The sequence below is a fragment of the Neopsephotus bourkii genome, unplaced genomic scaffold (genome assembly GCF_033783945.1).
Source record: "Neopsephotus bourkii isolate Nb327-2 ecotype Australia unplaced genomic scaffold, CSIRO-AGI_Nbou_v1 NB_1574, whole genome shotgun sequence".
In the NCBI taxonomy this organism is placed as follows: domain Eukaryota; kingdom Metazoa; phylum Chordata; class Aves; order Psittaciformes; family Psittacidae; genus Neopsephotus; species Neopsephotus bourkii.
In genome coordinates, this window is record NW_026902050.1 from 5,253,403 (window position 1) to 5,268,157 (window position 14,755).

General features: G+C 34.3%; 1 protein-coding gene across 1 annotated transcript in view; it reads right to left on the reverse strand.

Moving 5' to 3' along the window:
* The window catches only part of IFT80 (intraflagellar transport 80), a 58,176-nt gene that overhangs the window by 2,242 nt on the left and 41,179 nt on the right, over positions 1–14,755 (reverse strand). The window contains exons 9-18 of the mRNA XM_061371652.1: positions 14,396–14,514; positions 13,500–13,574; positions 12,019–12,182; positions 7,600–7,664; positions 6,688–6,823; positions 5,887–6,034; positions 4,975–5,146; positions 2,988–3,077; positions 2,718–2,890; positions 1,353–1,476 (exon numbers count right to left, since the gene is read on the reverse strand). Of these exons, the coding sequence (XP_061227636.1) occupies positions 1,353–1,476; positions 2,718–2,890; positions 2,988–3,077; positions 4,975–5,146; positions 5,887–6,034; positions 6,688–6,823; positions 7,600–7,664; positions 12,019–12,182; positions 13,500–13,574; positions 14,396–14,514 (1,266 nt within the window). The remainder of the gene's footprint in view (positions 1–1,352; positions 1,477–2,717; positions 2,891–2,987; positions 3,078–4,974; positions 5,147–5,886; positions 6,035–6,687; positions 6,824–7,599; positions 7,665–12,018; positions 12,183–13,499; positions 13,575–14,395; positions 14,515–14,755) is intronic.

The window sequence follows — 14,755 nt, forward strand, 5'->3', positions numbered from 1 at the left end:
AGAGCTTTAAAATCCACTTCATTAAGCAGGTCACCTCCTAGTTTCAGATCCAGACAACAAGACCTTCAAGAACATAGATACAGGAACATCCTGCAGTTCAAGACCAAGTTTCAAGACTGAGTGTGAGATGAAACAAGCTCCACTGCTCATAATTTGTCACTGACAAGGTGTTATTGCTAAGGAAACCTTCCAGAAACCACGGCTTTCTTAATGATTCCAAGATGAGACAGTATTATCTACAAAGTCTCTTTCAGAAGCATCAGGGGATTAACATTATTTTTTCTCAATATTGGATTTAAACTATGTAGAAGACATACTTACAGCACAGCAGTCGAAACTGCTCCACAGTAAGAGTGCTTGCAATCTGTTCTGCTATTTTCCTGTATTTTCTAGGTAAAGTACCGCAGAATGGTTCATTGCAGGGCTAGATATTGTGCAGACTTTTATTCTTGTTTAGGAAATGAAACATCCTTGGACTTGCTGAAATCTAATGACTTACATTAGATATTAAGCTTTACTGAAAGTGTAATAGGCACTGTCCAATTAAATGATCTCAGCTAACGGCTCTGATGTATTTCTTCATTCATCAGCTGGATGCAAAGATCTGAGACAGTCAAAGTACACATCTCTCTTCATTAGCTTCACCCTAAGAACACTTAGCAACAGAGCAAGGGGAAGAGCAGGAAGGATGTAAGGGCTGCCCAATGGAATTGCTGTCTAAGGTGCACATGTGGATGCTTTTCATAAAGGATATGTGTAGAAGTACTCGAGCAGAATCTAAGCTACTTCTGTCTTATGAACTATTAAGATCTGTCCTCAGTCTTTAAGATCTGTGAAATGCTAGTAAATGAAAATGACCTATTGATGATGGAGATGTTTTCCAGAAGTTGGATGAAATTGTATATTTAGCTATTTATCATACTTGGCAGAACAATTCATAGTTCACTCTTAATATATATATATATGGATATCTTCAAAGTTTGTTATTGCTACTATCCATAAAAATACATTCAAATGCTGAAGACATTTTAGAGGTACACATTCAACCTGCTTGTCTACCTACCTCCCTGTTCACAGGAAACAACTATGCCTTCATTTATGTAATTCTTGCCATTTACTAAATATATACATACCATATTTGTGGCTTCAAATAAAATACATGCACAACTAGTGCTAGCCAAGTAGCCACACATCAAGCTATGGACTTGTACTCAGATGCAAAATCTTAAGATTTGTGCCCATATTTGAACGAAGGGAAAAAAAATACTAAAGCGATTTCCCCTACTGTCCCAAACCAGCTACGAAGAACAGACTGACCTAAAGCTGTGAGAACAATTCTGAGGAATACTTACACCTTCTGCGTATTGCAAAAATCTTTTGTTTGTTTCTTTTCTACCAAAGTCCTCCAGGAACTTTTGTCGATAAGCCAGGACTGTGTCAACATGTGTCTTGTGCTTTAATGCTAGTTCTAGGGCCCTGGAATAGAACAGAAATGGGCTTGTCAGGCTATATAAATGCTCTGGCACAACTACAATCACCACGGTTTTGCAAAACAATACGCTGAAAAGCGTTTGAGCTGCAGGCAAAGATTCCTAATCTATAGTGTCAAGTAGTTTTACATTAGTATCAGTCACAGGAGGTTAACAAAAGTAGCCAGTGAAGGAGACCATCTGCTATATGATACATACTATGAAAAATAGCTAGCAACTATTTCTGTTGACAACCTCATCATATCATTAGAATTTGACAACAGGAGTCTTTTTAGTTCAAGAAAATAAACCAGAATAGTTAAGAGTTCAGCACTCTCAATATAAAGGGGCAAAAGTAATAATTTTTAATAATTTCACTGCAGTCAGGAATTGCTTCTGAACAGTCATAGTACATATCTATGGTGTATGCTACACAGCATTTACGAATATTCAGTAAGTGGTACAGATTAGTTATTGGATTAGTATAATTGATCACTCTCCTATCTGCTTTGTTCTCAATGGCTTAAGGAATACTTGGTGTGAGGCATCCCTGCCCACGACAGGGGGATTGGAACTAGGTGATCTTATGGTCCTTTGCAACCCAAACCATTCTGTGATTCATTCTATGATTCTATGATTGATCTGTACAGTTTTTAGCTGATACATATTAGGCAACATAATAAAAAAACAAGTTACGTAGGAGAAAAAAACCCACAACTTTTTGTCCACAAAGATAAAAATATCATAGCAGAGAAATTAGTAGTAAATGGCCTCAGAAAATTCTGTTAGAAAATGCGGGGTTTTGTTTAAAGGAGAAATTCCTACTTTGCTTTTTCAGGACTAATTCATACTTCATCCACCTACACCGTGCTGGGAGTCTGAATAGCCACGTGTCTATTTTTAGCAACAAGACATTTCAAAATAGCCTTAATTCCTTGAGGGTCACATACAGCTTGAGGTATCACTAAAGACTTTTCTGTGTTAACAGTAATGAAAAAGCAAAATGTTATTTAAAAATACTTCCAAGCATGCTTTGGACTTTGACCACAGAATACTTCTAAATATGACAGAAAGTTACTTCATTGGTTATTATCAGCATAAGATTTAATTCATCTTTTTACAGCTCTGGGCAATTACAGATAAGAAATTAGTCAGCTAAGTATCTGCAATAAAGCCAAGTGTCTTGAATATCTTACAGTTACAACAGTAAGACTGCTTATAAACATACTGTGTTTGAAGAAATACTACCTATCCCAATTGTAAAGATTAATGTTGACTTGAATAGCTTGATAAATAAGGCCTGTCTGAAGAAGCAGGGTTTCAGCTTCTTGGCTATTTCCACTGAAGAGCAGCATATGAGCCATTCTGGATTCTTTTGATGGCAGATCTTTGATGGAATTGATATACTGAACTTTGTCAATCTGTTAATGAGAGGTACACTAATTTAGTAAGGAAAAATAATTATTAAAATTAGATTTACAACAATTTAACTGGAAATAAATAAGTCCATTTTCTTACCTTACCAATTGATGCATAGGCAATTTCTGCTGTAGCCATCTCTTTGTTCGCAACTGCCATAGCTGCTAAACATGTCCACATAGTTTGATCCTGGAATTTTAACAGAAATGCAACTCCTAAAACTTAAAATATTTATTATTGTGCTAAAAATAACTTCTCACAGGAAGTATACGAGTCCTGAAAATAATGTATAACAATACAACATTTCTCAGTGTGACATTTTCGGCATTTTTTGATCTAAGCCTCATTATTAGAAACTCACTACTTAGTTATTTCTCAGAACTCCTTAATTACAAAAGCATTGATGTTGTGAGCAGCTGAGACTGTGTGGCTAAATGAATCCTTAGCTTTTAGCATCTCAACCAGTAATGAACTCTTGCATAGTATCACTTTATCACTTCATCACTGGTTTCACTGTCACTACTTGTGGAACTATGCTGGAAACCAAAGCACTGGTTGTAGTTAGAAAAATTATTTTAACCTGGCTAACCACGGATGCTGATAATAACTTATCATAAACATACTACAAACGAAAGAGAAAATAATTCCGTAACAGTAGAACAATTAACCTGATGAGGCTGTAAGAACTTCAGAAGTTGTCTCCTTTGCTATTTTCAGTACATTTTATATTTAGAATTAAGAATTAGGAAAAATCAGTAGTAACAATAATATCACAACCTTGCTATGGTCAATAACAATTCTGAAAATAAACACTTTGCAATCTGAATTGGTTTTTAGAGGCAGCATAGGATTACTATTGATTTAAATCAGAATACACAGCTACATTGAGTATGGTCTAAAAACATACTCCCATGCCCTGTCTCACAATCGCTTTTGTATGATAAGACCCATTGAAGCTAATGACATACAGTAATGCAGCCCAGTGCTGTGGTTTCACTATCACCACCTCTGCCTGTGCTCCTTCTCTGGCCATGTGTTCCCACTCTTTACCATGATTCAGGGTAATACAAATCTTCCTACTGGTAGCCTGTAATTAGGGAGAACTAACGTTCTTCAGAGATGCTCATTTATGATGCTCATGAAATCATCATGTTTCTCTTCCCACTTCTGTATTATTTAGAAAATAAGGTAGCAAAATGCTGAAAGTTCAGCCTGATAAATTTTCTAGAAATTTTTCACTAGCTTTTTATTCCCTCTTTCCTCTTGTTACTTATTGGAAATACTTCAAACTGTATATTGCCACCTGATACAGACATTTTATTTTTAAAGCTGATGAGTTTAGATAACTCAAAAAAGTTAACATAATGCTGTAGCTGAAATTTGAAATCCCAGTACCCACTGCCCAATACTGGAATAAAAACCTATTTTGAGTACCACTCAAAATAAAAGTCATTATACAACACAAGTTACTGGGATCCATATTGATTTAATAATGCAAATACAAAAATAGATGACATACATATTTAAGGTTATGATAATCACATGGAAGTGCTAAACTCATTTCTAGAAGTAAAAGAGGGAAAGGAAGCAGGGTTGTGGGGGGATTTTTGTCTGCTTGTTTAAAAGACTGCCAGACTCACCTCATCTGTTGCTGTTGCCTAGATACATACAAAAGCAAGCAAAGGAAAACAAAACAAAACCAAGTGAAATAAAAATATGAAAAAATACAAGGCAACTGTGGAGATGCAGATAATTTTTAATCAGCTATATTAAAGCTTAGTCCTGAAAATCTAAGCTTATTACTAACTTCTGTGTGTACCTGTGTTCAATCAATCTGGACTCTGTTGTGAATAAAAATAATTTTTATTATGTATAGAAAAAAATTGCAAAATTCTTTATGTTATATTACGTAAATATGAAAAATATATGATTTTTTCATCACCAACCCCCAAATAATCAGCAACAGAGCACAAGAATGGAGATGAGATGTAACATCTGATATGCAATTACCATTATTAAAGTAATACTGGAAAACATAAATATTACAGTGAAATTGCATCTGAACATTCCAAAGAATTAGGATTACCTTTGCAAAGCGGCACAGTCTAACAGCATCTTCCCATTTAGAACTACTAACATATTCATGAAGAATCGCAGGATAAGGTGAAATATTAAGGTGAGTAAGTGAACCATCTGCTCTTCTAATTGTTATTAGATTTCCTATAAAATGTACAATCTGGGGATTTTTGCTAAATTCACTGGGTAGAGAAAAAAAGGTAAGTTAATATTCACTTCTTTCTTACTGAAAATACTGTTAAGAATTTAAAGAAATCTTTGTTTCAAAATAACATGATTATACTTCATTTTCAGAGCATGTAAGAACCGAACCACCTAGTTATTTAATAGATGAATCCAACAGGCAGTTCTAATGTTCTCTAAAAATAAAACTATAGTTAGTTAACCACATTCAATGGCTGTAAGGCAAATACAAACTGGGTATATGCGAAAAAAAATTCAAATACATTTTTCAGTAAAAAATACTTGGGCTCTCATCACTCTTAGGAGGATATAATTAATTCAGGTAGTCTTCATGAAGAATTTCACAATGCATACAGGCTGAAGTAAACATGTAAAGTAAACATGCTGAACTGGAAATAATATTATCTGTGACCCAGTATCTCAATACTTTAAACAGATCTTTTTTATTTTTTATACAAACTACTAAAGCAATATTTCATGAGACATGATAATTTTTGCTTTTGCATCAAGATATTATTGTACTCTTAAACTGTGCATCATCATTTCAACTCCAAACTTTATGATATACCCTATAAAATACTTCTTCCTAATTTCCTAATCATAAACAGTAATATAAAAAGAATTTTAAAAGTTGCACACTAGTTTCTACTTTAACTGCCAAAATTAACATATTTTTTTAAAGAGGTAGTAAAAAAAGTTAAAATATATACGACAACTTTGATCAAAAAGGATATATTACCTTGCCTCATTTTCATACAGAGTTTTTGGCAAAAGATCTTTATCTACATAAACTGTGTTGGGGTAGTACCAGACTGTAAAACAGGTATCTTGAATCCCACAAAGAATGTTAGATGTGTCATTCCAAGCCAAAGTTTGAACCATCGTCCCTTAAAGATAACAGAATAATATGCATTTCCACAAGAAAATTCAAAATGAAGAGACACTTCTCATACTGTACTAAAAGTATAACTATTGGTTGGGTTTAGGTCTTTTCATAAGGTCTGTTTTTCACTACCTAGTTTGTAAGGTAACCTCTTACAAACCTGCAGCAAAATTCACTTCTCTTTCTGAAAGTTCTTTTCATAATAAAGTTTTTTGCACTTAATTGTAAGACTTGAAATAAAAATTAACTCAATGATCAGACTGCACCATTGCACTTACTGGATCATGCACCCATTTACGGCATTTCAACTTTTAATTAAAAATATGAACGTCAGAGATCTGCATTTGCAAGAAAAATGACTGAAAGATTCTGTATTGAATAATTCTGAGGAATACATCCGTCTCCCATATCCTTTTAGCTGCTTGCTCTGGAATGCAACAACCAGCACTTTACACGTAACTGATATAAAAATTATCAGGATTTAGATAAAATGTACTAAAGTGGTTTCTATTACTATCTTATGAAAGCCACAGGACTATTTCTAATGTTTCTTCAAGTCCAATTTCATGATTAAAATCAAAATTTTGACTCATTTACTAAATAAACATCTATTTTCCTGACAGCTTGTACTTAAACATTATTTTGAATTTTTCTTACCTATTTTGACAATCTTCTGTTCTTTTCCAAACCGTTTAACTGAAGTAATGTAAAGATCCCTGTTCTTATCAATAAAAGCTATTTTTCTTTCACTTGTAAGTCCTTTCTGGTCTAAAGCTATCTCTACAATTTCTGTCTGAAAAGGAAAAAGAAAATATCTGAGTTTTAGTTCGAATATTTGTATCACAGCAAGCATGTGATATACAAATGAATGCTTTACTAAAAACCAAGGCACAAAACTCTTGAAAAACTGGCCCACGAAGACACTGTCTATTCTCTGCTTGTATCAGGCATTCTATAAATTGAATTTCATGCAGATTAAACCAAAACTGCAACAGAGTTAGCAGTTTAGGAATTTACTACAAAACTACAGAAATACAAGTGGCATTCTCAAAGCAAAAGCTGCCTAAAAGATGTTTCCTCTCTTAAAAAAATGCTGACTAATTTTGCTTTTTTTTGTATAGCAGGGAAGTGAAGAAAAGTAAAATGCAGTTCAGGCAATAATTTTTATTTTAAGTAAAATCTGTAAAAGCTCAGACTGAAGACAGGCATCCCTGATGTTCTTTTTCTTCAGTATTGACAACAGGTCAGCACTGATAAAAGCTGGAGGACATGCAAAAGAAATTCAGTTGATCAGTTTTAGTGCATAACAAAACAATTTACCTGTAGTTTCAAAATCATATATGCACAGGAAACACGCCAGTAACTGAACACAATTTATAGTATGTCCCTTTGTACATCAATGCTGCATGAAGAATCTGATTCTCGTTATTATATAAGAGTCAGCTAGAGTTGTCAAGCTCCTTCCTATTCAGACTGTAAACCTTTAATAGCTTATTAGACCCATTACTGGGGAAACCCACTATTGATTCTTAATTTCAAAATATAATTAAAAAGACACATTCATCTTACCTTATGCGTTAGAGGCTTTCCATCACCCAATGGCTTTCCAGATAAAGCTTCAAATATGTAGATAACTGAAGAAAAAAAAATGGTTTATTAGTTAAAAGCAACAGTTCTTAATAGATGTTTTCAAGCAGTTATTTTCCTTTATAGAGCATTATTTACCGCCAAGGGTGTGCTAGATTTACCAGTGACTTTCATACTCTGGTGAAAAAAGAGTATTACTTTGGGGAAAATGTAACCACCATAGTCTGCTGAGCTTAGGGACAGTCTCATTTTGCAATCAGGCTGATCTGAGAAAATCCTCAAATATTATTTTCAGAGCATATATAGCCATTGAAATACAACATTATGGACTGAAAGAATTGAGAAAACGAAAGTTTTACTTCCTGTCACAACTCAAATGGCTATTTACAGAAATGACACTAAGTTCTGTCTGATGCAAGTCTTTACTCTGCATTCTGAATTAATTAATGTTACCAAGGCTGACAGATTTACTCAATCTTAACCCACAACTTTGATGAGCATGTACGTTTAGGAAGCAATACCATTAACTGATACATTTTCCTACAGGAATCAGAATCAAATATATAGAAAGATGTCCTGTGAACTATTGAGGAAAAACATTCTTCAGAAGAATTCTGTATTTTGTTAATAACTGCTTTTTTTATGTATTTTTAATTTGGTGATCCCTAGGCATATTTTCTTCCAGGGCAGTTTAGGGTTTCTGCTTGTCATTAATACATTTATAACTGGCTTCCTCAAAAAGTATCTACCTAGATATACTTGAATTTTATTATTTTGATTTTGCATTTGTTTCACTCTTTCCCTGTCCCACCCTCAGAAAAAAATCTTCTCAAAACCCCCCAAACCATCATCATCTGTATTTCTGGGATATACAGTGAAGACTCAAATTTGCAACGTGTTTAAAAATAGTTTCTCTTTGATTCAGTCTATATGTATACATACACATGTGTGTGATGCACACACATCCATATAGTCAGTGAATAATATACACACAAATTCAGACAGATGTAGGTATTTAAACCTAGAGAAAACAGTAACATTACGAGGAACATCAGCTGTAACTTAAAGCACATGATTCCATGTTAGTTCCTAGAAAACACTGATGTGACAGAAACATTTCAGCTGTTCAGTAATGCTTCTCACCTGTAGTTTCAACACATTACCTGTAAGTATACAATATAGGATGAATATACACCATCATTCCAAAGGATGGAGATGTTAACATGTTAATGCTGCTGTGCATCTTTCACCAGGATGCAGGATGTTTGAGGTCAAAAAAACCCCAAACAAACCAAGAAAACCCAACAAACCTGTAAAAGCAGGTGTTCAGAAAGCATTGGCTGAGTTTGCAGAGGAAGAAAAGAAAGGGATTTGCACATGTGTTGGTCTTGGCAGCAGGCTAAATATATGAAAGAAAACTAGTTGCTCCTGAGAAGTGTTATTTTTCTCACTTTTATGCATGACTCCCTGCATGAAATTTATTTTGATCTAATTATACAAGCCAATTCTACTGCTACTATACTAGCTGTACGAAGTAAGATTAAAAGAGTTTTAAAGAAAACTACTGTACCTAATTGCCAAGTAAGATTTTTCATTAATCTACAATGTTTATTAAAGGATTTCAGAAAATAAGTTTGGCATTAGGCTTTGTTTTGGTTTTTGTTTTGTTTTGGTGTCGTCCTACCCCTCCCCCAAATCTGGAAAAACTCCACATCACTTTACAATCATTTAGAACCTAAAATGTATCTCTTTTTTAAATGTATAAATTAAAGATATAAGCAAAGGGCATTCTCTCACTTTGAACACTCAGAGAACAGCTACTGTGTATCTTTAAACAGATGTTCTATCATCATGGAATAACCACTTGCAGGGTCACCAGACCCCTTTTGAGATCAGGCTCACCTACCTCTTCAGCTTCATTAGAGATTGAAGGGCTGTAAGCACAGAGCTACCAGTTTTGTGGTTTTTTTAATAAAAGAGGAAGAATATCCAGGTAACAACACTGAAGCACAGCAAGTCATACATCTCCCTGTTTCAACAGTAAATTAGCTTGTAGAGAGCTCCACACCACAATGCATAAACTGCTTCCTGTATCAAACTGAGCTATCATAGATACTTCTATAATGCAGCACATTATGCCCTCAAAATAGAGCAAAGGAAAAAAATGCTTCTGCTGGAGCGAGTTGAGAAGAATAAACAGGCATAGATAAGCCACAGTTTCCTTTGCCAAGCATCTTTTTTCCCATGTGCTAGCATATTATAAGGTATTTTATCACTACTAGTGGGGCTGACATCTAAAAAAACCCAAAACCTCACCCCTACTCATTGCCCTGATGGAAGCTGCTGTCAACAGGATCATTTGGAGAGCTCATCTGGTAAACATAGCCAGAAACCCTGCCTCTCTAAATCACAGGCTTGGTGAAGATTAGCTTGCATATAAAACCAGCTGATGTGATTTTTTAGGACACTCATAGGAATGATTGGGAGACGGAGATGCTTTTCAGTCTGTTCAGGAAAATGGGCAGGAGAAAGGGGCAAGCGAGTTTAACATCACAATCTTAAATATGCATGCACATAGACAGCAGTTAACATGGATTAATTTTATCTATAACCTTAATTTATTTAAAATACTTCTATTGTTTTTATTCTGACTGCCTCAAGGTGTCTATACAACAATAAAACAAAGTCTCTGTATTATGTGCATCAAGTAATATACATACATGCACTTGTGTAATATAGACACACACGGAGTAAAACAAGATCAGAAATAAAATACAATTTATCACTTAACCTTCTTTTGTAAACTATTGTGTTTTGCTCAGTAATTTACACTGAAATGTGTTTTTGCTGAAATATGTTTTTGCTGATTAAAATCCATTCTAGTTATTACAGTTTTTATGTCTTGATGCTTGAGAATAATATTTTTCTGAAGTAATTTTCCTAACAATAAAATACATATTACAGTTATATTACTACTTCTAAACGATGATGTTAAAAATACATACTGCCTTTAAAAATAATTAAGAATAAAAGAAAGTATCCTCACACAGAAAATAAGGATATACAAGAAAAAAAATTAAAAGTTCTATGGAATAGCAAAAATGCTTTGTAATATGGAAGTGAGAAAAACCCCACTTCGTTTTTCACTTGCTTGGGCAGGAATATTTTAAGGGATTGTTAGAAAGGTTTTATTCATTCACCAAGCAGTTTACCTTGTAGGTTAAATGCTGAGAAAACAACTATGTAATCAGTGCTAAAGGACTAACTCCCTGTCAGGGATCTTCTTTTCTACTTCACACTGAAAGGTTTTTCTCTATAGCAAAAAGTAGATAAATATGGCGGTTCTTTGCTGCAAAACAAAGTATTCTAAAATTCTGAATGTTTAAAATCTAATCATTAAGTCTAGGAGAGCAGTTATAGATAGACAGTAGACTGAGTTAGTGTCAGTTGGAACCACAGGCAGGAAGTTTTCACTGTTTCACTTTGCAGTAACAGCACCTCCCACAAACAGTTGCTCCGACTAGTAATCCCTTATTGGCTGTATCGCAGGAGAAATGCAGCTATAGATAGCACTGCCGCCCTGCACTGTCATATCTGTACAGCTTATAAATGGCACAGTTAGGGAGTCAAAAGTCATAGTGCCATGGGTTTTCCAGCAATGGAAGAATCTGTCTCTTCCAGACACTTAAAATTTAAATTGTTGCACTAGCAAACCTACACATTTGCCTCAAGGTATTGAGAAAAGGAAAAATGCTGACTGACAAAAATATATTCCTGTACCACTTATAAATGCCAAAACTTACCTGAAGCTCATTTGGCCATGTTGTGTTTTAGAATTACTGGCTTCTGATGCCAAAACACAAAATTCAAGAACAAAAATATCCAGGAACACAACGCTGAGACAGAACATTGCAGACTCCTAACTACGGTCATATCAGCTGCATATAAAACTTTCATGCTGCAAAAATACAGCCCCCCAAAAAGCTAAAGAACATCTGAAAACTAAAATTAATCACAATTACTGTACTGGAAATTACTGTACTGGAAGCAGGAGTCAAGCAGAAAAAGTTGCTGAAGTACTTTTTTAGAAAATCACATCAGAGAGCGAAAACCTACTGTTCAAGTGCTTGCTGCAAACATTCCACTCTTCTTTGATGCATTACACACAATTGGAAATTCACAGACATACCAATCTTTCTCTAAGTTTTTTAATCACTGTTAAGCAAGACTCATTTTAATTCATTTTTATAACTATTATCTTTAACTTATATCACAAATAAATTGTTTATGCTTTATAGTTTTCTTTCAGCATTAGTATGCTAAGTAAAGTTACATGTGAAGATGCTGAAAATCTCATACTGAATTATTAGTAAACATGAAACTATCAGAACGAGAACTTACCCTTTTCATCAGCTTTGTCTTTTACTGCTAGAGTATCATTACTGAGAGATACTGTCTGGGCATTTAAAATGTCTGTTCTCATTCCTGGATATTTTGGAGAGGAAATTAATCTTCCTTCATATGAATATAAATAAAGTCCTCCACCATCTACAAGAAGAAAATGCCTACAAATAAAACCCCAACAAAAAGGTAAATTGTTAAGTAATACAGAACAGCATGATGACAGTTTCAGCAAGTAGAAAGCAACTGTCTAACATCCTGCAACTGCTTTGAGTTAACTACGTAACTTCTAGGCCTTACATTTCAGACCTCATATACTAAAAGATTTTTATGGAAGATTTCCGTTTTAATGTGAACATGGTCTTTTACCATGAGAAATACTATCTGGAATCACTATGATTTTATCTGTTATAGGTATTATATAATTTAAATCTTCTAACTCCTGATGACAAAGCATAAAGCTGCAGACAGTACTCCCCATACATCACCCCATGAGGTAACACTGTGTGTGTGTATATATGTGAGAAACAACTTTCATGGTTACAGCTAGCTTTGAAATAGTATTACCTGTATTATTTTCCTTAGTATGTCTACATTATGATGTAAAGCAAATAGAAGACACTTTTAACGAACCACTGTCTGTACACGTAACTGTTGAGGTTGACCGGTTTTACCAAAACCATAGCTTCAATTCTGTGGATCACCTGCAGTACTGCAGAATATGTGCCAGGTTTTCACAATTTACTTTTAACTGGCAGTGAAAAATTCCAAATCTAGAAACATCTTCAAAATCCCATCTACTTGTTTACCTGTTCTCCACTGCAATATTTCTGCAGGCTAGGACATAAGTGCTTCACTCAAAAATGCAGTGAGCATTGTGCTGCAATGTGCTGAAATAGTTGTCCAATAGTATTTGTCCATGAGAATTATTAGTATAACAAAAACTCAAGATTTTTTACTTCTGCTCTTAGTGCTTTGAAAGACTTTCTATAAAAGCATACCTAAAGATCTCTTTGACAAATGATTTTCAGGTATTACAGATTAAAGTTTTCTTAAACTGAGAAAAAACAGTAATTTCTTGCAAATAGAAATACAAATATGTAAGAAAAATTTTTTTTTTCCTTTTATCTGGCATACCTGGCATGTTTTAAATAAAAACTGGAGACAAAAGATAATTTATATAAAATATATTCCAGCTAAAAAAGTAATATGGAACATAAGCCCCCCACACATGTTAGCACAATGTCAGAAAACATACTTTCTTCTGTAAATGAGAATACAAACATACATAACATATGGAAGATTCATTACCAACATCACAGACTTATGGCAAATATACCAACTAAGCTTCACATGCTACTTAAAAATACTGTATACTTTTCATCTATTTCTAGTATTTCAATATGTGTTTATCTTATAGAGCAAAGTTTGAGGAAACGCACATGCACATCTAATAGTGAGTGTTACAATAATTTAGCTACCTTTCTGCTTGTAGAATCAAACTAACTGTTCCTTCCTTCAGGTCAAAGATCAGTGGTGTATTCCAGTTCTTTACACTGAAAAAATAAACTCATCATCCATTAAGACCGTTCACCTTCACATATTATTGAAAATACAAAGTTGAATTTGCTAAGTAAAACACACTTTAATCACCTAACATTCCTAAAAAGAGAGGTCTTCAAAAGGAAAATAGCATTTGTAACACTGACAACTATGCAGTATGATCCCGGCTTTCATGTTTGCACCCCTTTACACTACCAGTGGCTAACCTAGAAGTTTCAGTAAGCAGCAAAATCATACTTACAAATGCGTTTTTTAAATATTTCTGAATTGTGGTTCAACTCTTTTACAGTCATCTGGAGGTAGGAAAGAGCCCCTCTCCTGTGTGCTCTATTACAGGCTGTGTTATTGTTTAGCATTAGTCATGACACTGAAGAGGTAAATGACTTTAGGAGTAAAGTTTAAATATCAGCATATGAAACAGTATCATGTTCTTAAAATGTAATGCAGGATTCAATCCTTCCTATTCTGTTCCAAAATAATTTCATGCTAGAAGCGATATTGAAAAAAAGGAGTCCCTAGACAGAGGCACAGATACACCCAGCCACTATTTCTGCTGCCTCTACATAAAAAGAAAGGCTGCCAAATTTTTGTAGCCAAATGAACAGGCAGTCGTAGCACCAGCAAGAAGCTGAAAGGATTATAGGGTGAGGGCAACTATACTCCCACAGTTTGTTGTAGATGATGCTAGGTTCCATAGAGTATCTCAGTCAAAAATTAAAAAATTGAAATATTAACTACTGTACTCTAAACAATGTTTCTGCTAGTCCTTACAACTGTTAAACTTGAGACAGCTTCATGAATTTATTTTACTTACGAAAACACGTAACACTGAAGAGAAGTTGAAACAACCAAATGCCCATAGTTCAAAGAGGCCTTAATAACTCTGTCACGAAATTCCAATAGATCTACTGCATCATTAATGACATTGTGCACCTAATCAAAAGAAAAGTGTGGCTGAAAAAAATGACAATAACTGAAATGAAAACTAACTAGTGAAATACCATTTTCTGTCTTATTAAAAGTACAGGCTGGTACGAGTATGCCATTAGCAGAACATATCTATGTAGGAACAGCCACTTTCAGAGCAGTGATGAAAACTCAAAAGGTTCTATAAACTCTGGTTTATAGAGGTTTATGAGGTTCTATGAACTTTATAAACCTCTGAACCTCTATG